Source organism: Octopus bimaculoides, chromosome 18, assembly GCF_046866305.1.
Source record: "Octopus bimaculoides isolate indiv1 chromosome 18, ASM4686630v1, whole genome shotgun sequence".
Classification (NCBI taxonomy): domain Eukaryota; kingdom Metazoa; phylum Mollusca; class Cephalopoda; order Octopoda; family Octopodidae; genus Octopus; species Octopus bimaculoides.
Window position 1 is genome coordinate 55,899,251 of NC_142945.1, and position 27,177 is coordinate 55,926,427.

The 27,177-nt window shown below is 32.0% G+C and overlaps 1 protein-coding gene across 44 annotated transcripts in view; it reads left to right on the top strand.

Annotated features, from left to right (window-relative positions):
- The window catches only part of LOC106879469 (coronin-2B), a 76,940-nt gene that overhangs the window by 49,030 nt on the left and 733 nt on the right, over positions 1 to 27,177 (top strand). For 7 of the 44 annotated variants that reach the window (XM_089366314.1, XM_014929045.3, XM_052974492.2 and 4 more), the window contains 14 exons: positions 110 to 226; positions 938 to 1,084; positions 1,228 to 1,392; positions 1,832 to 1,951; positions 2,425 to 2,529; positions 2,802 to 2,898; positions 3,010 to 3,122; positions 4,355 to 4,468; positions 6,581 to 6,637; positions 9,625 to 9,815; positions 11,765 to 11,945; positions 15,219 to 15,446; positions 23,556 to 23,639; positions 26,460 to 27,177. The exon at positions 26,460 to 27,177 is cut by the window's right edge and continues 733 nt beyond it. In XM_089366314.1, coding sequence (XP_089222440.1) covers positions 110 to 226; positions 938 to 1,084; positions 1,228 to 1,392; positions 1,832 to 1,951; positions 2,425 to 2,529; positions 2,802 to 2,898; positions 3,010 to 3,122; positions 4,355 to 4,468; positions 6,581 to 6,637; positions 9,625 to 9,815; positions 11,765 to 11,945; positions 15,219 to 15,446; positions 23,556 to 23,639; positions 26,460 to 26,609 — 1,869 coding nt within the window. In that variant the 3' untranslated portion in view covers positions 26,610 to 27,177. Of the gene's footprint in view, positions 1 to 109; positions 227 to 937; positions 1,085 to 1,227; positions 1,393 to 1,831; positions 1,952 to 2,424; positions 2,530 to 2,801; positions 2,899 to 3,009; positions 3,123 to 4,354; positions 4,469 to 6,580; positions 6,638 to 9,624; positions 9,816 to 11,764; positions 11,946 to 15,218; positions 15,447 to 18,745; positions 18,767 to 20,428; positions 20,579 to 21,284; positions 21,306 to 22,460; positions 22,654 to 23,555; positions 23,640 to 26,459 lie in introns of those variants that run through there. The other 37 variants (XM_089366342.1, XM_089366341.1, XM_089366340.1 and 34 more) reach the window with 18 other exon arrangements.

Here is a 27,177-nt window from a genome sequence, read left to right on the forward strand (position 1 = left end):
AAATACCATTGCTTTCATTAACTTTATTATCACAATACACTTTGGGTTGTTGTATATATATACTTTTCTTCTTTTTTAAAAATCTATTTAAAATCTATTTTCCTTGCAGACTGGTCGTGTTGATATCAATGCTCCCAAAGTAACTGGTCATGCTGGAACAGTTTTGGATATCAAATGGAATCCATTTGATGACAATGTCATTGCTTCAGCTGCTGACGATAACACGGTAAATAATGAGAATAGAAAGAATATTTTCTATTTAATGAAACTGCGTTCTTTCATTTTGGGGGTTTTCATGTTTTCTAATTTCCAAGAATTGGTGAAAACCTTGAACAAGTTTTAAGTGTTTTATAGAATTTTGTATCAAATGCAGCCAAGTACTTAAATGTTTCCAAAGAAATGTCTGTTGATAGATGGAAGATAATTCCATAGGTAATGGTGCCAAATGTTTGTTTTATGAATATATAATGGTGCCAAATATAATGGTGCCATATATAATGGTGCCAAATGTTTGTTTTATGAATATATAATGGTGCCAAATATAATGGTGCCATAGGTAATGGTGCCAAATATAATGGTGCCATAGGTAATGGTGCCAAATGTTTGTTTTATGAATATATAATGGTGCCAAATATAATGGTGCCATATATAATGGTGCCAAATGTTTGTTTTATGAATATATAATGGTGCCATAGGTAATGGTGCCAAATATAATGGTGCCATAGGTAATGGTGCCAAATGTTTGTTTTATGAATATATAATGGTGCCAAATATAATGGTGCCATATATAATGGTGCCAAATGTTTGTTTTATGAATACATCTGCACCATCTGATAATCTTGCTACTTTATTTAATCATGAAATTGTTTTTTGCTCTTTTACTGAACATTTCAAGATCCCCAAAACCTCTACACAGGTGTTTGTCTTTTGGATTTAGGTCAAAGTTTGGCGGATTCCCAATACTATGCATAGTAATCTGACTGAGTGGTCAGTTGACCTTCACGGTCATCAACGTAAGGTCACAAACATTGAATGGCATCCGACTGCTTCGAATATCATTCTCAGTACTGGAATGGACCATAAGGTAATTCTCTCTCTTTTGACTGCTATAAATTTTGTCTTGTATTTTCCTAGTTCATATCGTAACCTGCTGTAATCTAGCAGTTTCCAGTTTTTCTGTGTTTTCCATGTAAAGAAAGTGTCAATGTTCATAATTATGCTTCACAGTGTATTTTGTGGAATGTGGAGCAAGCTGAGCCTCTGAATATCATTAACTGCCATAATGATACTGTGTTCTCGATAACATGGAATCGGGAAGGTAGTCTTTTTGCTACGACAAGCAAGGATAGGAAGATCAGGGTACATGACCCGAGAACTGCCCAAGTTGCCATAGTAAGCTAACATTTGTGATATTTGTTCATTTTGAATTGTATAAAACAGTGAACCACCTGCAGCCATTAATAGGAATAAATGATAGGAAAAAGTTCATTTTTATCTTTAAAATTATAATTTTGTCACTGAATGAATTTTCATGATGTTTTACAAGATGAAACTTTCTATAAATGTTGTTCTATCAGAGCAGTTAATGCAAGTATTTTATAATATAAAACACAAAAAACATGCAAATTAATATTTTGTTTCTTAATTCAATTAAATGTTAATATAGAAAATTTTTTTTTTTTTAAATTTCTGTTTTGATGGTACTTTGCTGTTATATGAAAATGTATTTTATTCTCTCTCCGAATTTTAACTTTATTAACTTAATGAAATATACATTCAAAAGAGATGAAGTATTTTTGCGAAATAAGTTTATTTCAAGAAACTATTTTAGGAAGGAACTGGCCACCAAGGCGTTAAAGCCTCCAAATCTGTTTTTCTTGGAGACACAAACCGGATCTTCACAACAGGCTTCTCAAGATCCAGTGAGCGCCAATACGCTATCTGGGATGTGGTAAGAAAATCTATTTCAAATTTTTATTTTCTGTCTTGTGTCTTACACTTCCAATTGAATTCTTTATGAGCTGACTTGGTATTTCATTTCTTCATATTAAATAAGAAATGGTAAATTATAATAGTTAAAGAAATTGATTAAAAGCATTGAATCTGTCTGGACTAATTGGAGATTTGAGCTATGGTGTATATAATCTTCATTAATTTAATATCTGAAGACTTTTCATGCTTCCATGTTCAGTTCTTTTACTGAAAAATATTACCGTTTTCCCTGTCTTTTAAACATTTTTTATTTTGCTGGAATTATATGATTCCCTATAGAACTCTAACTCTTTGACTAGAGTCTTGATGTTTCAAGAACTTCATTTATCATTTCCTTGGTTTCAAATTTTCGAGTTAACATTTTCTCCATTGATATATTTTTTTTCTTGTTAGTCTTATATCTTGATGATAATTTTTTTTTCTTATTTTCAGAGAAACATGACCAAATCTTTAAAAACTGAAGTAGTGGATTTCTCCAGTGGAATTCTGTTCCCATTTTATGATCATGATAGTAAAGTGATTTTCCTTGCTGGCAAGGTAAGAACCAAACCTGAAAGAAAAAAAAAAAAGAAAAGAAATCAATTTGTGTGTGTGTATGTGTATATATATGTGTGTGTGTGTGTGTGTGTATACATATATATATATGTATACATATATATATATATACGTATGTATATATGTATACATATATATATATATATACGTATGTATATATGTATACATATATATATATATATATATATATATATATATATATACGTATGTATATATATGTATACATATTTATCAATGTCTTTGTCTCTTCTCAGGGTGATGGTAATATTAGATACTATGAAATAGTAAGTGCTGCCCCCTATTGCCACTATCTCAATCAGTTCCAGTCTTCATCTCCACAAAGAAGTTTAGGTAGGTGACCATTCACATTAATTCTGATTTATTTCATGTATAATTAGTAATCTTGCAATTGTTGTCTTTTAAGTAATGACCTGAGAAACTATTCAACTTTAAATTCTTCAGGAATAATGCCAAAGCGTGGCTGTGATGCTAAGCGCTGTGAAATTGTGCGGTTTTACAAACTTCACACTGCCAAAGATCTGGTGGAGCCAGTTTCAATGATTGTTCCAAGAAAAGTAAGTATTTGATAAGATTTGAATCTCCGACCTCTCTGTCGGAAGAAGATGAGTTTTTCTTTTGTGCTGCTTCAGTGTTTATTTTGTTAATTGGTGATTAAAGTTGATTGCTTTTTGGGTAATTGTTAAGAAATTAATTCTAAAGTAAAATTAATTATTTAGAAAGATTTTGCAATGGAAATTAGATTGCAGTTGATCTGAAGGTTTTCTTGCGATAAAAATACAAATGAAAAGTTTATTTAAAACAAATCTGGATTGCTTGTTTGTAATAAAAATATGAGATTAGACTTCCATTTTGTATTGTGTAAATGAGTTTATAAGATAAGACTAAAGGTGAGCATGCTGGTGTTTTTATTGAGACTCGTTTGGAGTAGAAATGAGAAATTCTCTTGTGTACTCGTATATTTATCAGCATAGTGTGTGGGATTAAAAAGTTCTGGATTGGATCCCACCTTTGGACAATTTGGTTGGCAGAAGGGCACATTTGGTACTGTAGTTCTACATACACTGTGCCCTCCCCCAAATGACTGGATGATCATGGAAGGAATATCTTTGTTCATAAATCTATTCAATTAGGTCTGAGGATAAACGACACCAATAACTTGTATTGTTTTGTTGGTCCATTTGATATTTGAACTCAGAATGCTGAAGACTAAAAGTATTTCAAGGCATTTCGTGTGACCTTCTGCAACTTTGCTGCCTTCGTTTAACATTGCATTCTAAATCTACAACTTGAGTCTTGACAATAGAAATTAATACTAAAATCTATTTGTGTGGAAGATAAAACCATTTTAGACTTTTGAGGAGAAGTGAGCTATATTCATCATTTATTGTTGATGTTCCGTGTTGGCATAGGTTGGATGCTTTGATAGGAACTGATGGCTCCAACGACTGCAGCCACAATTCAACTTTACTTCATTCATACCTTGAGAAAGGTATGAATGGCACACAATTACATTTCTTGTCCATTATAAATCTAAGCTGTTGTCAGACATCAACGGTTCTTAATATCAAAAATTTACTTAGCATTAATTTCAAAAGTCTATCTTCACTATTTTTTTCTTCAGTTGTGTGAAGCCTGTTGTTTTAGATATTTTCTGATTGGCTGATTAGTTCTCTTGAAGCTAATGAAATTTGTATTTTATTAATTTATGTAATTTGTTCATCATTAACTTGTATTTTGAATGTCGTTAATCAACATTTCTCTTATAAAATTTCTCTTTAAATTCTAGTCTGATCAGTTCCAAGATGATATTTTCCCACCAACGGCCAGTTGTGTTCCCTCCCTCACAGCTGATGAATGGATCAGTGGACAAAATAGAGAACCAATTTTAGTTTCACTCCAGGTTAGAATAAATTATTATTATTATTATTGCTGTAGCTGGTCTTGTCATGTTTTATTTCTCTTAACTCTCTGCCCACTGTTCAAATCCTGCAACTTTATGTTAGGAGAATGAGGAGTAGAGAGGGGTAAAGTAGAAGGGAAAATGGCCAGAGGAGAGCAAATTTCTTGCTGTGGAGGAGCGAAATGACTAATCGTATTTTAGGAGAGAGGAGAGAGGAGAGTGATTGGGGGCAGACGGAAGGCGATTAAAAAGTGTGGTAATGATGTGTCAGGGATGCAAACAATTATTGTTGTTGTTATTATTACGAAGGCAGTGAGCTGGCTGAGTCGTTTGCATGATGGGCAAAATGCTTTGTGGTATGTCGTCTGCCGCTATGTTCTGAGTTCAAATTCTGCTGAAGTCGACTTTGCCTTTCATCCTTTCAGGGTCGATAAATTAAGTACTAGTTGAGTGCTGGGGTCGATATAATCGACAGGCTCCCTCCCCCAAAATTTCGGGCTTTGTGCAGAAAGGATTATTATTATTATTAAGGCAGTGAGCTGGCAGAATCGTTAGCATTAAAATCGTTAGCATCAATATCATTTAAGTGGAATGCTTAGCAGCATTTTGTCTGTCTTTAAATTTTGAGTTCAAATTCTGCTGAGGTCAACTTTGCCTTTTGTCCTTTCGGGGTTGATAAATTAAGTACCAGTGAAACACTGGGGTCAATGTAATCAACAAGTCCCTTTCCCCAAATTTCAGGCCTTGTACCTTTAGTAGAAAGGATTAAGGAGGATTATATTATACTTAGATATACTTGCCAGTTGCCATAATAATTGCATGTAACACATCCAGTTTAATTTGTTGACAAATTCTGTTTCTTTTGATAGAAACATCTGGCACGTTTCTTCTTCATTCCTAAATTACTTGATTGCTTTATTGTCAGGAGTGTCAGAACTAGCATTAATTAACCATCCCCATAATTATGTTAATTACGTAATTGCAACTGGTCTTTAGTTTGCAATTGTACAAATTAAGTAAAAAAAACAAAAAACAAACCTGGATCTGACAATTGACAAAAAAGCATTCATTAGAGGATCTTGTTCTAAAGTGTTTCTACAACTGAAGCATTTGAATGAAATAAAATTCTTACAATTGTGTGTCTCTTATTCAAATTTGGATTATTTTTTTGAAGACAAGGAAAATGAAAAAAATATTTTAGCAAATGATTTTAGATTTATCTTTTTATAAACCAGTTTAATATTTTTGGAGTAATGTTTTGAAGAAATTTAAATTAAATTGTTTTTAATATGTAAAAAAACAACAAACAAAACAGAACAAAAACTCTTCTTACACTAAGGGCATCACACAACATTGGCATTAGGGAGTTGCTTTTTTGTTTGTATTTTTTTTTGTGTGTTTTTATTGATGTCAGTTTGTGGCCATACTGGGGCACTGCCTTTAAGGGTTTTGCTTGATTTTGTTTTGTATTTTATCAATCTGCCTTGGTAATTCAGACTAAACACCACAAGGTATCCTTTTGTTTGACCCGAGGTGCTATGTAGTGGGATTGAACCTAGAATCACATGGTTGTGAAGCAAACTTCTTAACTACACAACTATGTGTCCCTGATTGAATGTTGAAAGAGAGGTTTGCAGTGAATGTGAATGGTGTCTGTTTTGGTTTCAATAAAGGTAAGTCGAAAGAGTTTGAAACAACAAAGGTTCTGGTTAAAAAAACAAAGAAATACTGTAAAGAATCTCTAAAAGAGACTCAAATAACTGAAGAATGTATAAATGGTGTTTGAATAACATCATCGAGATATCATTGGTGTCATTTGCTGGGAAACAAACTGAATTCATTTGCAAGGAAAAAATATTTTATGACTATTGTTGAGAAAGAGAGAGGTATTAAAATGATAAAACCTTAATATTTGAATTCTGTTGACTAAAAATTGAAATTTGGCACAAAATGTTTAAAGATAAAAAAAATCTGAATGTTGTTTATATGTAAATATTTCCCTAGAATTCATGAAAATCAAATCCACATTAAAATTTTTTTTTCTGTGTTCAATATCATTTGTTAAGCTGGATTTAGTATATTTTATTTTATTTATTTTTTCCCCTCCTTAAGGATGGTCAAATGACCAATTGCCCTCCAATTACATCTGCCAAAGCTGTTCAAAAACAGGTAAATAGTCCATTCTCATTGTATCAGTTCTTCATAGTTTGTTGCTTTTAATAACATTCTCTTTAATACCGCCAATAACATTCTCTCTTCTCAATAATCTAATACTTGTATCAATCATTTTACAGAAACAAATCTATTTGGTTGTTTCTTTCTATTTTATAGAATTCTTTTTGAACATTTAAAAAATATTTTTGTTAGGTTTTATTTCCTTTTAAAAACCAATCTGCTTTCATGAAATATTTCTAGTGTTCAGCTGTTGGTTTTAAATATTCTTTGTATATTTGAAAATATTTGTGAAAACAAAAAAATATATGAAACAAAGAAATTGATTATATTTCTATAATAATAAACACGAAATTCTGTGTGTCCGGGACCTCCATATCTCAGTCTATATTTTCTCTATTTAGACATATTATATGTTTTTGGAATCAGGACGATCCCAGGATTGAAAATCTGTCCTTCATTTGGTTCTTGAACATCCAGCTTTGGGATCTGATTTAAAAGCATTTGGGTTGCTATTTCTAGCAGGTAAAGTTTGGCTGATTCACGCCATCTTGGTTGGCGTTTGTCTGAGATCGGTGGGGGGGGGGGGGATAAATGACATTCGCAAACAATTGGAATTAACTTGGGACAGGAACAATAAGAAGGATTACATTACAAAATTAATTCTCATCCGTCCTTAACCTCTGAACAAACACCACAGGGGCATTTAGTCATTATAGGTGTATTATAGTCATGCTAATTAGGTCTCCTTAGTTTTGGGCTGCAGGTCCAATTAACCCTCTGCAGACAAACTTCTTCAAAGAAACTAATAACCTATTTATGAATTGATTGGATTATGGAAGTCAGCAAATTTTTCCTATTATACTTCTGAATTTAGTTAATCCAAAGGTGTGGGTGTTTGTTAATAAACATTAAGAAGTTAAAAGATAAAAATCTTTCTCCATCTGGAAATTAATCTACAGAAGCAATGCTTATGATAAAAAAACAACTTCCCTTGTTTGTAATAAACTTACAGCAACATTTTACTTAGGTAAACAGAGACGATTAATGTTGTCTCTAGGGAAAAAACAACATATATCCCCTCCCCCTTTACTATTTTGACTAATCCTGGTCTATCTTCTCTGCTAATGCACAATAATATATTGCTTTTATAAATTTCCTTTGTGATATTATATTGTAGAGATTTCATCTAATAACCAAAAAAATCCTTATAAATCTTTAACTCTGTCCGCATGACAATATTGACTTGTTTTGATAACTTTCTGATCTGAAACAAGTAAAACTCTTTTACTCTTATGATTTTCCTTTGAAACTATTTTAATCCTGTCCTTCATTGATATTCTATCAATTCCTGTTACTGTTTTCGTTTCCAAATCGAATTCTTGTCTAACAGCTGTGGCTCATTTCTTTGTTGTTCTGCTTCTATTAACCTGCTTCTTTTGTTAATCAGATTATTTGATAGCTTTTTGCTTGACTTATAAGAAGTGCTTCTCATTTAAATATTTATTTCACTTCTAAAATATGGAAAGTAAATACATTGTTATGCTTTTTGTTGTTATCTTCACAAGAGACTGTTTTGATTGAATTGGGCAGATTTTTTTGGGTAATTAGCTTATTGGTTGTGTTTAATCAATGACATATATGTATATTGATTTTATTTGTTGTACAGAAGGCATAAGAGTGTTCAATACACCTTTAATTTCAAAGTGTATAAAGTCACCTGTAAGTAACCAGGATTATAAATCCATGCCATAGGTGTTTGTGCAGCCAACTTTGTCTCATTGGCTTCATTCATTAATAAACACACACACACACACACACACACTTGTTCTCTCGCTCGCTCTCTCAAGGTCTCCCACTGACTTCAACCTTCCATTACTCTCAAATGGTAAACACCAGAGCTGGCTGCTGTTTTTCACATAGTTTCAATCTTTCTCTTCACTAATCTACAGAAATAGATTATGTTGGATAAGAAGGGCAAACTCTGACATGGCCAATTTTGAATTTTTTCTTCTCCAACATTTTGAAGGTGATGGAGATAATCATAAGCCTCCACTTCCAGACCTCTTTTGTTATTTTCAGCCTCTTCTTCCTTATTTACTTTCATTATGGTTTTTATTAATTCAAATTTAGTGGAAAATTGCTCTAATTTGCTCACATGTCTAGCATGATTACAGGTAAATTCACTGCGAAGACAATTCACTGCAAGGAAAGTTTACTGAGAAAATATATCCATGGTATCTCACCATTAATAGTTAAAAACTATTTTATTGAGAAGAAAAATGGTGAATTGATGGTGAACTTAGCGGACATGATCTAGCACAGTGCCGTTACTCAAACATTGTTGAGCACATCTTAAAAAGAATGTTTGCTCATCCGGTTGTCAAAGCTACCCCCACTGACCCAACACTGAGGTGCTGGCCCTATATATGCCTACTAGAAACATTCCATCTATCGCTCTACTCCTTTGAATCCAAACACAGGAGACCTTAACCATATTCTGGCATGAGAACTTCCTACTTAAGTTATCTGCTGTGGATTCCATTATTTTTGATATTGGAATTTTCCAGTTTTAAGTCTTTTTGAGATTTCTCAGTTCCTTGATTTCAAAAGAAAATGACCCTACTTTGGATTAATTTCCTCAGACCAAATGTCATGTTTAGAAAGATGGTGGTTATTTTATGGTTTATTAAATAGTAAACTTCTCTCATCAGCAGATTGAAATACCATTTTACTTATTCCATTTATGAAGATTTGTTTTTGCTTTTTTTCTCAATGAAGATTTGAGACCCTGAAATGCAGTTATTATTTTGTTTCAAATTAAAGTAGTGAATGACTTACTAATTACTGCCTAGTTGATATTTTAATGATTTTATGATTTAATTATTGCATTTATTATTTCGATAATTTGCCATTTTTTGATTTGTCTTCTGTAATTTTTCTAGCCATTCTTTCTTGACTAAACCCAATCCTTTTCTTTTTAGGATGGAGCCTTAAAGCAAACCCCGACCATCACCACTTTCAAGGCTGTCAACCGTCCCCCATTGGCACGTTCGTCTACATTGCCTACAGCTCAGGTTCCTCCTAGTGTTAACACAGAAATTAATAAGGAACCGGCATCTCTGAAAAACATAAAAAGACTTAGCTCTAATGATGAATTTCTTACTTTATCAAGGTAATTTGCTTTAATTTTTAAATGCGAAACTCAAATTGAGTTTGAATCATTTAAAAGTGGGAGAAAAAAAAGTGTGAATTTTTTCTAAGAAAATGGAATGAAAATGTTATGTGTATTGATCAAAAGTTCATCTTTCTCCCACCCTTTTTGTTGTGATTTTCTTTTGATTGTAGTTGATCAACTTTCACCAGATTTTAATGTTCAAATACTTATGTCTTGAACAAGTTTGTTAATATTTGATTCAAGCATTTTTAATCTTTTATTAGACTTATCATCTCAAAGCTAAATAATTTCACATGCTTTCTTTAAAATATTTATAAACTTTCTAATCCAACTGCTTTACAGTGGATTCTTGTGCTTGAGAAATTTGGTGAAATAGAATTTTTACAAAATTTCTTAACAAAATCTCCTCTGCCCATTTATGTAAGACAAGAAAAGTGTCACATGTTGGTTTAGATGCTACCATAACCTACTTGGATATGTGAGTGTTTTTAGATGACACCCAGAACTGCCATTAAAGATGTAGGTTTGAAGCTATGTACATTTTATATGACTCTATAAAACTACCTGGTCATATTTCACAACAGAATTGATTGTGAGTCAATGTTTGGACATTTTTCACAAGAAATCCTGCCGCTTCTGAAAAAGTGACAATTCCAACATTTCCAGGAAACCTGTTTTTAAATGTTTCAAAATACCAGGAACTGTAACATTTATTGTGAATGACCTGATAAACGGGCTTATCACAGACAGTTAATATCTGTCAATAAAAATGGGTTTATTAGTAATCTGTTACTAATCTACAATTATCCTAATTAAAGCACTCAGTGTTAATGAAATCTGCCATGGGGCCCTGAATGGCTGTTTACTGTGGGTCAGTTTTACAAATGGTGAATGGCTAACATTTTAAGTTATGTTTATAGTATATCTTTATTATTTCAATCTGGTTTTCCAAATATATTTGGGAATTTCATTAGAAAATATTGAGTAGAAAGACCCTAGTGCTGTTCTTCTCCATCCCAGACTTTAGCCGAGAGAATATTCAGTTTCAGTTTTGCATACTTGGATTTTAAGATGACTCCTGCTTGTGGGGTGATTCTCCCAGCCTTGATTCACATTCCGTCCTATATGCTGAGGATGCCACTCTATACCTTCCAAATGCACAAATTATTTCACACACAACTCCACAGAGAATTCAGGAACAACATGCAATAGAAACCTGACAGCTTAGTCTCTCTCTCTCTCTCTCTCTCTCTCTTTTTCTCTCTCTCTCTTTCTCTCTCTCTCTCTCTCTCTCTCTCTCTCTCACATGCAAAAGCAGCAAAATACAGGCTTCTTTTAGGAAAGTCATTTGCATCACTCCATCTCTCCTCAGGAACAGTTCAATCTTTTATACCGTTTTGAAATTTTGGGCCTAAAAGTCTTTGATAACCTTTTGTGGAAACCTTGTAATCACTTTGAGGACCACAGACTATTCCTGTCCTGAGTTTCTGTTAACCATTAACAAAATGCATGTGTATTACACATGAGAATTGTTGCTTATACATGTGAGGCTACATGTGCGTGTGCACACACACACACACAACCTCTTTGCTCATAAAGCTTTTATCACTGATGTTCTTTAGGCACTGGCTCTCTTTTACAATCTCAAAAATAGTTTCCCCTCTGATTCTGTTATGGTTGTACTTACTTCACATGAAAAAAGTTGCTACACCTGCTTCTCCTGTAATCTTCTTCTGAGCCACATCACAAAAGTTTTCTGTTCATGTTACCTGGACTTGTTCTATTTTGGGAAATCCATAACTTTCTTAATTAACGTGTACCTCGGAAAGAAGAGCTGTTTTTTGTAGCTTTCAGACCATTTTTCATTATTTTTCACTCCAGTTTGTTTAAATTACTTCTCTTCACCAGTTTCGTTTTTCTTTACAAGATGAAACCTTGTTTTCCAGTGATCCTGCAAATAACACCTGTAACATTGAAAACCATGGGGAAGGTGATGTGTCAACAGCCAAGGAATCCGTTAACAAAACTCCTGAAAAAGTGATGAGGAAGTCTTGGGCTCCATCGTCTAATTCTAGTTCTGCTGATGATGTCACATCAAATGGAATTGTTTCATCGTCACCTGTTGATGTAAGTAAGAACACCTGGGTAACACCATTCCCTCAATGATAAAAACTCATTAAATACAAACGATTAGAAATGAAGGATTTGAGTAAAACAACCTGAAATGATATTTCTATCTTTTCACTAAACCATTCTTTGCATTTATGACTTTGAATTGAACTAAAATGTTTTGCTTCAGTTCATTCGAGGCGCGTGTGTGTGTGTATCAATCTTTTTTAATATTTATTTCTATTTGCTAGTAAGCATGGACAGTATTGAATTTGACTGAGTATCTGACCGGATGTGATGTGTTTAATCTCCAGGCTGTCAATATATTCATGCATTTAATTTTAAACTGTAAAAATCTAGACATTTAAGATGACATTAGCAAAAAAGATTTGATAATAGCTGTTTAATCCATAATCCTGGATTCCCCTCTCCTACCTCCTAACTCTATACATATGTAAAAAGGAAGGCTTTGAGATTCCCAATGAAAAGAAGGAGTCGGGAATGGCTGAAGCGGAAGGCAAAAGAATTGAAGATGTTGATGATGTGGTCGATGTGATTGAACAGTGTACCAGGAAAAGTGAGAGAAGCTGATCTATGCATTTAGAAATAAGGGTTTTCATAAAATGGTTTTGTTTATTTAATGAGATTAATAATATTCAGTATTTATTGCAACCAGTTTTGTTGATATTAGATATTAGAATTCTTTTACTAGTTTCAGTCATTCTATTACAGCCATGTCTTGTAATTCTACCTTCAAAGGATTTTATTGATGTGAATGGTTTGTCATTAAAAAAAGACCCCCCCCCCCTACATCAGAAAATGACAAATCGGGATTCGTTTAAGGGGAGATAACTTAGGCAAACTTAAATACAGCTGGATATTATTGTACAAACTTATGTTGTGTGTGTGTGTGTGTGTGTGTGGGGCCTCCATACTGCCTCTTGATCTTCACCATGGGTCAATGCAAGGCTATGGGAAGAAGTTACTTGTCCAAAGATCAAAGCTGGAATCCTGCCATTATGAAACAAACCTCTCAGCCATGCATCTTTATCAATTATTTTTCTTGAAACGAATGATCTAATTATCATAAAATAGCCAGAATCGATGAGCATTTTTGAGGTCCCTCATCCAGCAATGATTATTGGCCACGTCGGTGAAGAAAACTGTTTTTGTCTACAATTGCAATGCTATGCATTTGTATGGATTTTCAATTGATACATAAAAAACACCTAAACTTTGGGACTTTTGGGAAAATACTGTCATAAATTGTTAAAAGACATGAATTTTAAAAAAAAATATTTATTACACTAAAAAGTGTTGTCGAGTAAGTGTTGTCGAGCAGTGATGGGGTGGGGGCTGGGGGGGGTAGAAGAATATTCTTCTATTCAAAACTGGTGTCCACTAAGTAATTATAGATTTGAAAAGAAATCCTTGCAACAGCAAAAGTTTTTTTTTTTTTTTGTTTCTAAATTGTTTTCAAAAATACCAAGGAAAAGAAGAAATAAAAATTCTCAAGAAATAGACAAAAGGTGTATTCTCTGAAATTTGTGATATTTTCTTGAATGGAGAGAAGAATGCTTAACTTGTAGATGTAGCAGTTAAAAATGTCCTCATCTAATTTAGTACATTCATACTGTTATGTATTGTATATTCATATATGTGTGTGTGTGTGTGTATATATATATATGTGTGTGTATATATATATATATATATTAAGAATAACGAGAAATAGGAGAGGTAATTAATAAAATTATTTATTAATTATAAAATATGACAACATCTCTGTTTTGATTAAAAAATCTTTAGATAATTAATTTAAAAATGAAAATCCTTAATAAGATGAGTTAACGGTTTTATAGCTGTTATCTCAACATGTATTTCTAATCTGTATATCCTTACTACTTCTGAAGAGATTCATCCTATAATGATTTTAATTTTTTAATTAATTACGTTAAGATTTCTGAATTGAAACAGCTGTCAGAGATGTTATCATATTTTATAATTGATAAGTAATTGTATTAATTACCTCTCCATTTTCTCCTTATTCCTTAAATATATGAACCACGGTTTATATGGTTACATTATAGTTGAACTTTCTATAGATTGGGAACTAACCAGTATTTTCATTGGATTTATGATCCCTTAATCAGGTTTATTACCTTTACTTGAGTTATATATATATATATATATCATCATCATCATCATCATCGTTTAACGTCCGCTTTCCATGCTAGCATGGGTTGGACGATTTGACTGAGGACTGGTGAACCAGATGGCTACACCAGGCTCCAATCTGATCTGGCAGATATCATCATCATCGTTTAACGTTCGCTTTCCATGCTAGCATGGGTTGGACGATTTGACTGAGGACTGGTGAAACCGGATGGCAACACCAGGCTCCAGTCTGATTTGGCAGAGTTTCTACAGCTGGATGCCCTTCCTAACGCCAACCACTCAGAGAGTGTAGTGGGTGCTTTTACGTGTCACCCGCACGAAAACGGCCACGCTCGAAATGGTGTCTTTTATGTGCCACCCGCACAAGCCAGTCCAGGGGCACTGGCAACGATCTCGCTCGAAAATCCTACAGGAGCCAGTCAGGCAGTACTGGCAACGGCCACGCTCAAAATGGTGCATCTCATGTGCCAACCGCACAAGAACCAGTCCAGGGGCACTGGCAACGATCTTACTTGGCTTGCCGGGTCTTCTCACGCACAGCCCATTTCCAAAGGTCTCGGTCCGTAGTCATCGCCTCGGTGAGGCCCAATGTACGAAGGTCTTGCCTCACCACCTCATGCATACACACACACACACACACACACACACACACACACACACACATACACACACACACAAATTGTGTTCGTTTCATTGAATGCAGTATATTTCTTTAATACAGTTTTGTAGCTCAGTCGTTTAACTCTTTTGGTCATATCCCGTTTCAATCATAATCTCTACTGTTAATCCCATTTGTTTTAAAACACCTTAGGGTTTAATATCTTTAATCTTTTGGAGTGAAATTTTGTCTGTGAAAAGTAAAGAATCTGGGTTCATGGGATTTATATTATTGTAGATTATCCAGTGTGTTTTGAGTGTGAAACACATAAACATGACACATGTACAAGTTAAATGAAGATTATTGGATTCCATTTTGAATTGTTTTACATTTATATTTGTTTAGGGTACACAATCTTAGTTGGAATATTTAAGGTTTCTTTGGGACAAATTATTGCTGAATATATTTAGTGTCCATTCTTATATTTATTCACACTACTGATTATCTTTACTCTTCAGAATTCTCTGCCATTTGACCAAAATCTAAGAGAATGTAGTCAAGAAATTCCAGACTTGCTTCAATCATGTCAATCTGAAAATTTAACTGAAATAATTGATGCAGAATCCAAAATTGATACAAACAATGGTCTGGAACCAGAAAATATTCATTCTACACCTGCTGTCTTTAAGTCAAATATTAATTTGACATTTTCTTCTGAAACTAAATCAGTTGAAAGTGATGTACGAGTAAGTGCTTCCAATTAGTGCTTATGTTCCCCCAAATAATACTTTACAAGCAATGCTGTTGCTTAATCTAGTAGACTTAGTATCTACAAGATCAATATTTCAACTGACCGTTTCTCTTTTTTTTAAACTGTTGCATTAATCCCAACAATAAATTATGAAATTTAATCTAATATCAACTTTATCATCAGACTAACTGGCTTTTGGATAAAAACTCTCAATGTTTTTATCAAACCATAATATGTAATACTAACAAGAGTTTAACATTATAGCTGCTATTTTACATTTCATTTAGTGTAACCAATATCAGTAGCAAATGGAACCATTTGCACGAGATTCAATTCTAATAATGGTTTCCTCCAACTCTCTTTCATGGTTAATATTTGGAGAGAAAGACGACTGGAAATGTTTATCAATAATTTCACTGTCTGAAATATTAAGTAGAATGCTTAAATATTTGATAGTCAGAGGGAATAAGCTTAGGGAATCATACAAAGAAATGGATTAGAAATAACAACATGCTAAGCACTTTGGTCATAAATTTTGTGCTGGCAACAATACAGAATAAGATATGTTTAATAGCTCTGAAATGTATTTGGAAATATTTAGAATAAATACATTTTAATGCTGATAGAAGTTCTAAAAATGTTGTTGGAAAAAACCAAAAAACAAACTAGAATTTAACGGTAAAGTGTTGGTTAAAAAAGTTAAATCATGCTTCACTGAAGAAGTTTACTTTGATTGAAACATGTCCTGGTACATCTGGGAAGGATAGAAGTATAGGTTTCTTAGAAATACTAGTTAGCTTCGTTTCAGTATCAAAAATATTATTTTCCCTTTTTTTAAAAATTTTGTAACTGTTTTATGAATAATAGGAATTTTTTTTTTTTTCGTTTTTTCTCCTTGATTTGAAAACAGTTTAACTTTTTTTTTATCTTTTAGTTTAATTTTTGTACATATTGTCTGATTAGTTTTGAGAGGCAAGTGAAACTATTTGTTAAAGAAATTATCTTTTTCTGCATCTGAAACTATGTTGAGATGTCCAACATGAACTTGGAGATCTAATAACACTCATAAATAGGGATTTATTAGATTTTAGAATACTTACCTGAAAGAGCTAAATTGGGTGGTGGTGGTGGTGGGGGGGGGGGGTTATTACAGAATTATTTTCTCTACCATAAATTGTTAGAATGGTAAATCCATTTGACTGATGATTTTTTTTTTTTTGATTTTAAAATAAATAAATAAAAATAGAGAAAATATCTTTCTACAATCCCATTCTTATGTAATTTTTTAGTTGAATAATTTAGAGGTGGTTTATTTGATAAGAAAATCATCAAATACTAACGTTTTGTTTATTTTAATATTTACTCCGAAGCTATTAATATATGTCTGTGTTCTTAGAATTTAAATTAATTTATTCTTATATTAATCACGTTACAAAATTTAACAAGTTTCATTTCTAAACCAACAAATAACTTGTTGCATTCACATTCTGAAATAATCAGCCAAAATCTCAGTTGTTGGAATTTGAGTAAATTTTCTTTATTGAATTTTTATGGGTTTTTTTTGTTTTTTTTTTTACATTATAACTTTTTGTTAGTCCTTTTTAAAAAGTCACACTTCTGGTATAAATGTTAATCTCTATATTGTTATGTCATGTTACTAATATTTCATTTTACTGAATAATATTTCCATGAATAACATAATTGCGTAGAAGAGACTAAGCCATCAAACCCTCTTTGTACCTGTTGGATTTCAGGATCAGTACAAAGTGTACCCCACCCCTCCCTTTTAATGTTAGAATAGATTGATACTTTTAGTATGAACTCATCATCATCATCATCATCATACATCTGTTTTTCCATGTTGTCATGTGCTGGATGAGATATTTCTTATTATTGTGATGAGTGAAGATGTATATCAGAGGCTGAATCCTTTCTATCAAGCTATAACTACACATAGCATTTGCATATTTCCCTTGTTACTAAAATGTCATCATCATCATTTAACGTCTGCCTTTCATGCTAGCATGGGTGGGACAGTTTCACAAGAGCCAGCCAGGCAGAAGCCTGTACCAGACTTCTCTTACTAAAATGCCAGCTCTGCTATATTCCTTTCTAATTTTGGCACAAGGCCAGTAATTTCGTTGGGATGGGAGTCAATTACATTGACACCAGTATTTGACTGGTACTTATTTTATAAGCCTAAAAATATAAAAAAGGCTGAGTTGATCATGGCAGTATTTGAACTCACAATGCCATATTAACATTAGAATACAAAAGCTAAATCACTAAAAACGTTGTTTGCATGTTGGTTGAAAGTAAAATGTTGTTGGTCTCCAGGAATATTTCCTTAGAGTAAGATTCTGTTCATCTTGTAATCCGCCGATTCTTGTGGCTATGAAGATTCTCACTGGAAGTAGAAGACATAATCTAAATAGACTCAATGTAGTGAATTGGTCAAGAGGGGTTAGGTTTTTGTGTTGATGGGCTTCATTAACCCTTCCAGAGTCGTATCTATGGTTTGTTTTAAACTTAAAATAGAGAGCCCCTGTTTTTCTAAGGGGACAGTCTTCTCCATTTATTTCCAGTTAATTATTAATTAATGAATGTAGACCTCACTCAGGTTAGGACAAATAAACCAACTGAAGTATTTTCAATGTCCTAAAGAAACAACAATAACAACATCTCAAGAAACTTTTCTAAATCCATGTTTTTCTGTAAACTGTAAAAAAAGGTTGAATTTTAGACTAGTTTTGCTCTACCGGATATGTTATTTGCTTTTAAAGGATATTTTAGACAATTTTATAGGGAAATATTGAACGTCAACTGATTGTATTCGCTGATTAGTCTGTTTGATTTCAAATATTCAACAAGAACTTATTTCTACAAGTTTAAACTTTCCGTTTTTATTGAAATCTTTAAATTTTTCAATTTCTGCTGTTCTTCTTTTTGATTCTGTCAGAAGTAACAGATTGTTTTCTTATACTCGGCAGAATCAGCCTCACTCTGCTGGTAGCTTCCCAATTTACTAGTCTTGCAATGTTCTAACTTGGAATTTTCCTGTTGAAAGAAAACATAATATTCACTTATTACAAAACTGTCTGTTTGTCATCATCATCATCATCAGTATCACCACCTTCACCATCATCACCACTACCATCATCATCATCATTGTATAAACTTTATATTGAAAAGATTTTTTAAAATTCTTGATTAAAAGAGTCTTTTAGATCAAGATATTTAATTCTAAGCAAGTATTTAGATAATATGTAATCGTTAAAAAATTGTTTATTTTAGAAATTAATTACAAAAACCAAGGTAAGTGTAGATTCAAATTGATTGAATTCGAACAAGTGTCAACTGCATGTTCCATCAATATCGGTTGCATCATTTTAGTGAATACCAGAGTGTGACGTTTTGACATTGTTTCTTTCTGGAGTGTGTCTACGAGGGGTTTGCCATTCCAACTGGACAATTTCCAAACCTATTTGTCTATCTATTTACCTTTCTATTGATCTGTTCATCTTTCTATTGATCTGTGTGTACACAAAGAGGAAATATGTTAAAAAATGCTTTTACAGTTTATCAAGTTTTCTCTAAAGGAGACAAGATAATATTTTCAAATTGCTAATTACCAATTAATTAAGCAAGTGACCAACTGAGGAATTTCTTATTAAATCTCATCTCAAGTTTATCATTTCTTCTCCCTTTATGCATGCTCCTCTTTAATTCTACTAAAACTAAAATTCCTTCTTTTATTTTATATTGTAAATTGTTTGTTTGTCATTAAATGACTTCTATTTCCAGATCAATGACATAATGTGTGCGTGTGTGTGTGTGTTTGTGTCTGTGCATGGTTTCATTGTGAAAGCAATTAAACACTTTGAAATAATCTCATATAATCAATTTATTTCAGAATTTTCTGTTTTACTTAAGTAAAGATTTTTAGAAATTTAAATTAACACATTTCAAAATTGCATTTATTAAAGCTATTAAAAAAAAACAACCTCCTTTTTTAGAGAATTGCAGTGAACCCTAAAGATAATTTAGAAGTTAAATAATTAAATGTTAATCCTATTATCCTCTTTTAATAGTTTAATCATTTAATTATTGTTAATGATCAAAAGCCCAATCATATTTTCAAAACAAGAGTTACTTATTGATACTTTCCTGTTCAGGAAATGAAAGCCTTTGAAATATGAAAAAATAAAAAACAAAATCTAAATTATTTACTATTTGAAAGATATTAAATAAATTTGCTAAATTAAAGCTTACCTTTTCAGAACTAAAACAAGTGAAAAGTCACATTAGGACCCCCCCCCCCCCAAATCTTGTTGTTGATGTTTTATTGACCTTTTATTGACATTGAGATGTTTTATGCTTTCACTGTGCTTTAGAAAAGTGTTTCTAGACATTATTATTTTTTTTTTTCCAACCATTTTCTTTTTTTCTTTTTTCTTCTATTCTGTGCTTGCTGTTTGGTCATCTTAATTCTGTTTATGACATTGTTGAGCAAATAGTTAAAAAAAAAAAAAGCACACTTTAATATTATGTATAATTTTTAATCTGGGTTTAATTAAGGAGAAACAATAATTTGCAATACACATATATAACTAATTGAAAGTACTCTCATTATGAAATTGCTTCTTGGAATGGGTTGGAGATTATTGTAGAAATCACCAAAAATTTTTTTGTTCTTGTCACCTTTTGATGGGATTGAAATTTTTAATTATAATTTAAGACTATTCATAAATTAAAGAAATTGCTAAAGAAGTTCTGTAAAGTCCTTGTATATATTTCTTTATTATTATTTTGACAAGTATATTTGTCACTGTTAGTCTAAGTGGGTATTTTGATGAGAATATTCAAGAGACATCTATGAACTGTCACTGATGACTTAAACTTTCATATCAGATGGAGGGAAATTTAATTTAGTAAAAACTTATTATTACTCTTTAAGTTTTCCCCATGTCTTTACAGCTAAGGGATCTCCTCAGCCATTGAAAGTTAAGTATTTTATTTCTAATAACACAACGATCAGATTATTAAATTCTGAAATCTTTAGTTTGTAGTCTAGCATCTTTTGATTGCCAGTTGCAAAAATTGGTTATCTTAAGGAATTCATAAAAACAATTTTCATAGAAATGAAGTTTGATTGCAGTTTGCATGATCTATCATTCCTTGTGATTTGTCTCTGTCCAATTTGTTTTGATGTATTTTGTTGTTTCATGTTTTATGACGATTCTCAAACCATTTTATTGTCTCTTGTTCATATAAATATATTTTAGTTGAATCATCAATATTTAATTCTGTCATGAATCCATGAGATAGAATTCAACTTTTTGACATAGAACAATTATTTGTGAATAAAAACCTATCACATAAAACATCATGTTATGTTTAAAAAAAGAAAAAAAAAAAGGACATCTAAAATAATTATGTAAATTAGAATTCAAAGATCTCAAATGCAATATTTAGATTTTCCAGTTGATGTTTTCTGCTTTGAAATTCCTTTTTCTCTGACACAAGTTTTCTTGTAAAACTTCACTGTTATTTGTTGAGTGTCACTTTTAGATTTAGAAATTCACTGTTAGTCATAAAACATAGCAATATATTTTAAGAATATGTTTAGACCATTACTGTAATATATTCGGTAATTCTGTAGTTGGCATGATTTTTTAAACGAATCTAATTTTGATAATGTCATTGTTTCTCAAACATCAAACTTTGAAATCTCTTTCCTGTTATATGTTCTTGCTGACCCTATCCTTTTCAAACCTGTGCAAAACACACTATTTATAATCAAATGCTATACTTTGCAAATATCTCCCTGTAGAAACAGTCTAATGGCCAAAAGGTAGGTTTTGGAATTCTCCCCAAATAATTGTTGCAACATCCTTGAAATAATTCTTCTGCAAATCCTTCACCTTAGACACTTTAGTGACCTGCTTTGTGTACACCCACCCCACCCCTACCCCCACCTTGTTGCTGCCTCACATCTTAACTAACATTTAACTATTTCATTTAATTAACAACATATATGAAATAAATTTCTAGAAATATTTTTATAAAATTTATTTTTTACTGTGAGAATCATTGAGAATTGCCATGAATTTACGAGCTGGACATCAGCAATCTGTTGATTCACAGGGACACACAGACACACACACACATTCATTAATTTAAATTGATCTACGGGTTCTTGAAGGAATATTTTAGGTTACTCTTTTCTTATATTTGTATTTTCAATGTTTTACCAAAATTGAAATCATGTGCTTAACCCCCCCCCCCCAACTTTTCCCAAACCAATCCATTTGTTTGTTGCTCTAATAATTTGGCATATTTAGATTTTTCAAACAATGTCAATAGTTCTTAATATTTCCAAGGAAATAAACTCAGCCAAAATTAAAGTTTCTATATTCCATAATCCTCTAGGAATAAATATAAACATACAGTTTGCTTAAAAATTCTCTAAAAATGCTGGTTTTCATTTCTTTTCTACTCTAGTCTTTCACTTCAACAAAAACCTTGTAAAACTAATTCAACAATGGTAAATATTTCTAATTATTTTGCAAAATCTTAACTCCATCATATTTACAATCCACACAGGAAGAATTAAAGTAGCAGTGAACAGAATGCTTTGATCTAAAGTATTGATCACATTTGCTTACAATTTGTTTGATAAAGACTAAAGAAAATGAATTGTTATCATCTTTTAAGCAACAAACTAAGAAAAGGTTTATTGATATGAACAGTCAACTGTAAAAATAATTCCATTCACAAAATATATAAATCTATAGATTTTCCTCAAAATCATCCTATTTAAATTTGTCTAAAACTAATAAATATATGAATATTTTAAAATTTTCTTTTCTATGCTGGCATGGGTTGGATGAGTCTGTCATACATTGTATCTTGATTTCTTAATGTTTGTCATCATCATCATCACCATCGTTTCTGTGAGAAATTTTATCTGATACTGTTCTACTTCTTCCTTACTTTTCTTCTTTAGTCATTGCTGAATTTAAGAAATAATTGTTGAGTATTTCTCTATCAAAAGTCTTCTCATTTCTTCCTCCTGTATTTTCATTCTTCTCTTTCTTCTTTATAACCTCACTCTTAAATATTTCCTTCTACTAATCTCAACTTTTTGGTGAAGTGTCATTTCATCTTACTCAAGTTTTTCTCTCCAAGGAGAACTTAAGCCCCCCCCCCCTTCTGCTTTTCTCATTCAAGGACCTCATTATTTGGGCTGATTTTTGTTTGGATTACTGGACCCCTTTATTTAACTTGCATCTTATTCTCATCTCTTCTTCTCGCCTCCTCCTCCTCCTTTTTGTATAAACTCTGTTTGCCATCATTATTTCTCTTCACAAATGTATGAACTCCGTTTCTCAACTGAAATCTTTTTGAATTCTTTGCAAACCTTTTCTTCTTTGAGTCCTTCAGTCCCTTATTCATTTAAACTGGATGTCCTCATGGGAAAACTATTCACAAAATAATCCTGTGTTTATTGTGTGAAGGAGATGTTTAAATATTGTTGGCAGATTTAATTTAATGAAATTCACAAATATTTACAATAAAAATAGGCAAATTGTGTTAACAAGGATTTTCTTAATTACTTTAATGTTGCTTTTGAGACTTAGAAAATATTGTTGTAGAATAGGATTTTTGAATTTTTAAAAATGTAACCCATTCTCCAAATTATCAATTTGGCATTTTTTTTGCTGTTATGTGAACCAAAAATCAAACTGTTAAATATTTGTTCATCATATTCGTAACTAGGAATTCAAACATTATTTCAAGCCTGTTCTGTTTTGTTTAGCTTCCAGATCAACCTAGCTGCATAAATGGAATAGTATTCTAGAGAAATTCAAAATATATTTTAAACTCTTTTCTCTTGCAAGTTAATAATTTACCTGCACAGCAGCTTTGCACCTCTTTCATAATATTACCATATTTTATATTCTCCTTAATTCTATTTTCACTCTATTTCTTGTGCATCAACATGAATCACTGCACTGATCAGCCTCCCACCTTTTTTTTCTGCCACACACCCACAACTTTGCTAACCTCTATCTTGCATTGCTGTCTCCTGTGCTTATAGAGAATCCATGTGAAGAAGGTATGGTCCCCAACTCCCATGTCTCCTTCAAGCCTGGAGAATGGGACCAATCAGCTTGATGCTGAGGTGAGTAAATGACAGCACTTTCCTTGCATTGGAAAAAAAAAACCCTTTCTTACTGTCACTCACTAACCTTTATTAACAACTAATTTGTATAGTTGTGGCATTCTGTAGCTCACATCAGTGGCAACTTACCAGATCTCGAATAAATTGAAAAAATGGTTTCTTTGTGCACAACCATCTAAATATTTTAGCTTAAATGTTTAGTCTAAATTTGATTAAAACTTTCACTTGCAAATTAATTATTACTCACTTTAAGTATCTAAACTTAACATTTTTCTTGTGTTCTCTTCTTAAATATCTTAACTAACAAACCCTGTATGAATATATTCCTAAATATGTTGACTTCAAACTTCAAAGTCTCTGTAAAAATCCCTAAATTTCAATAACATGATTACTAATATTAAATACACCGTGTTAAATGTTTTTGTTTTAAACATCAAAGTATTGTTTGTAGTAGTTTTAATTGATTTGTTGGAGATAAGATGAGGTTATTTGCTGCTTTGTGTTATAAAATTCTTTAAAGATAAGTTTCACATGGAGGAAGTAAGCAGCAAGTTTTCATTACACAACAATTTCACTTTATGGTTGGGTAATTGGTGATGAATTATCACATGATTCTGACAGACAGGCTCATTAATACACCCACAAACTAGCAAGTTAATTAGTGACCGTTAAATTACTGAATTATTAAGTGTAAAAGATGTAATAAATCGTGTTTTAAAAACCAAATTTATTGACATTTCATTGTGAAGAGAAAAATGCAAAATCCTTGGATTGAAAGGGGTAAAAATTCATTTATGTTGAAAGTGTTGTCAGTAACCAGACCCGAAAAAGACATTTTGTTTATTTCTATTCACTGGAATTGAACCTTCTTCAAGACTTTTTCAACAAAAAACAGGAAAGAAACACTGTTGCTAAATACAGTGGAATCATTAAAAAAGAAAAATTGAGAACAGAATTGGGAATTTAGATGCCAATTGCAGTAAAATGGGACAGTATTAACCAATTAATAAAATGAGACAGTATTGACCAATTAATAAAATGGGACAGTATTAACCAAATGATAAAATGGGACAGTATTAACCAAATGATAAAATGGGACAGTATTAACCAAATGATAAAATGGGACAGTATTAACCAATTGATAAAATGGGACAGTATTAACCAATTAATAAAATGGGACAGTTTTAACCAATTAGTTTCCGCCTTGTTGATTTAGTTATGCTGTAGTTGCAGAATGGCAAACCATTTTCTAAGCCCTTATTCATGTGTCATTGTCATTTCTTTTAGTTTTAGGGAAATGTGTTTAGATGAGATTTTTATAACATGATTTTGTAGGAAGATTTTCTGTTTTCACTTTGAAAGTTTATCTCTTGGCCCCTAGCATTGATGAGTGATCAGAAGACTATGGATCTATTAATAGCTTACAGTCTCATTAGTGTACTGATTAGTGATTGTGAGTGATACACTATCAACTGACATGATGGTCAGTAGGAAATAAAGATTATGACAAAGAATTAGACATCACATAGAAGAACCAGAGCCTGCAGGAGACCCCCTCGTCCACTAGTATGGGCGTGTATTGTGAATGGATAGGCTTGAAAGAATTGTCCAATTCTTACAGATAAAACACCATCGAGTTGAGATATATTTATGGAGAGATGCTGTGTGGCAGAATTGTTTAGTCTGTTCCGATTTGGAAGGCAAAAGATATTAAAACAACAAAGATAGTGATGATGATGATGATAAAGTTATGTGTCTATGTGACTCCAATATCTTCCGTAGGAATGGGCTAAAGGTCTATGTTTTTCCTTTTTCAACATTAAAAATCTTAAACTAAGGAACCAATAGAAGTATTTGAATAATTTTCCTGTTGAGTATTGAAACATTTTAGATATGGGGTTGTTTGTTTCTATTCTCCTTCTTTATTAGCTTTCAACATCTTTTATGTTTGTCTCTTCTCCACTTTTCTAAGCCATTTCCAGTTCTTTTATCAAATTCCAATCAGAAAAGAACTCTATGTTGTTGATAGATGCTAGCAATTCTGAATCTGTTATCAGTAGACCCTTGCAGGTAACATAGGAAGAAGACAGGAGAAAAAGAAAATCTGAAATAGGATTAATCAGTTTAAGAAAATTTATTCTTAGAAGATAACTGAAGATTATCTTTGAAATTCTTTGAAAGCCCTAAGTGTTTATTTGTTAATCTCATATAAATGTCTTTGAGTAACTCAATCTAATTATTGCTCTCCTCTTATCTTGGAGGATTAGACTAACCAATAATAGAAAATCCTTCATTTAATTGTTACAAAGCAGAACTTTTAATTCACTTACAAATATGTTCTTTCATATATTTTATAACAAATTTAATTATTGAAATAACCTCTTCTTACCTTTTGTCATATTATTGTGTTTACACAATTAAAACACCTTCAGATTATTGTTGTTTCTTATAAATTTGAAATCTGATATTTTTTTGAAGAAAAGAAATGTAACAAAATTGGTTTCAAAAATGAAAAAAACTTCTTTAGAAATCCTGAATTGATTGTTGTTTTTTGGGTTTGGAATTTGCTGAGATTCTCTTTAAATAACAATAAAGCAGAATAAATTAATAGGCTGCAGGGTTGCAACATCCTATCTCTTACCTTTTGCTTGTTTCAGTCATTAGACTACAGCCATGCTTGGGTACTGCCCTAGTTCATCTCAGAATTAAGCCAGTGGGTTTTAGGCATTTAAGCAAGATTAATTTTCTTGAACTTTGCTAATTGTTTAATTGCATATAACCTTCTTTGTTTTAATTTTATTTTCTGATTTTCTTCTTCAGCTACGCAAAGCCTACTTTCAACAAGTGGAAGAGATCAAAAGCCTCAAGGAACAAATGTCCATGAAGGACAAACGGATTCGGCAACTGGAAGAAGAAATCTGCTCCATCAGGCAACGAGTGAACAGCAGTGAAAGTGAAAGTAACTGCTAAAGTCGAAATCCCTTTCAATGTCAAGTAACACCACCCCATGGAGGCATTAAAACTCTTTCTGATGATGATGATGATGATGATGATGACAACCATTGAAAAAGTTAACTTCTGCAACTGACTTTCTCTTGCTGATGATGATGATGGTGATGCACACACAAACAAATTCTTACTATTGACTAATGGGAATATTTTAGACAATTAGTTATTACTATTATTATTACTATTATTATTATTATTATTATAATAATTATTATTATTAACTAAATAGACTTGACCGATGCATCAATTAAGAATGCACCTCACTGCTGTATGACATTGTGGCCACTTACTATTACCACCACCACCACTACAACATATTGATTGGTTAACACCAACAAATGCTCAATAACAACTGACAAAACTAAAAATGACTTTGGACTGGATTTATTAAATTATTTCTATTGTCCTCATGTTTTTAGTTTTTCTCTCATTTTTCTTTGAATCCTGTTTCTTATTCCTCCCCCCTCCCCACCCCCCACTTTTATTTTTCTTTCTTTGTAACACTTTTGATGTTTTACTTATTTCTAAA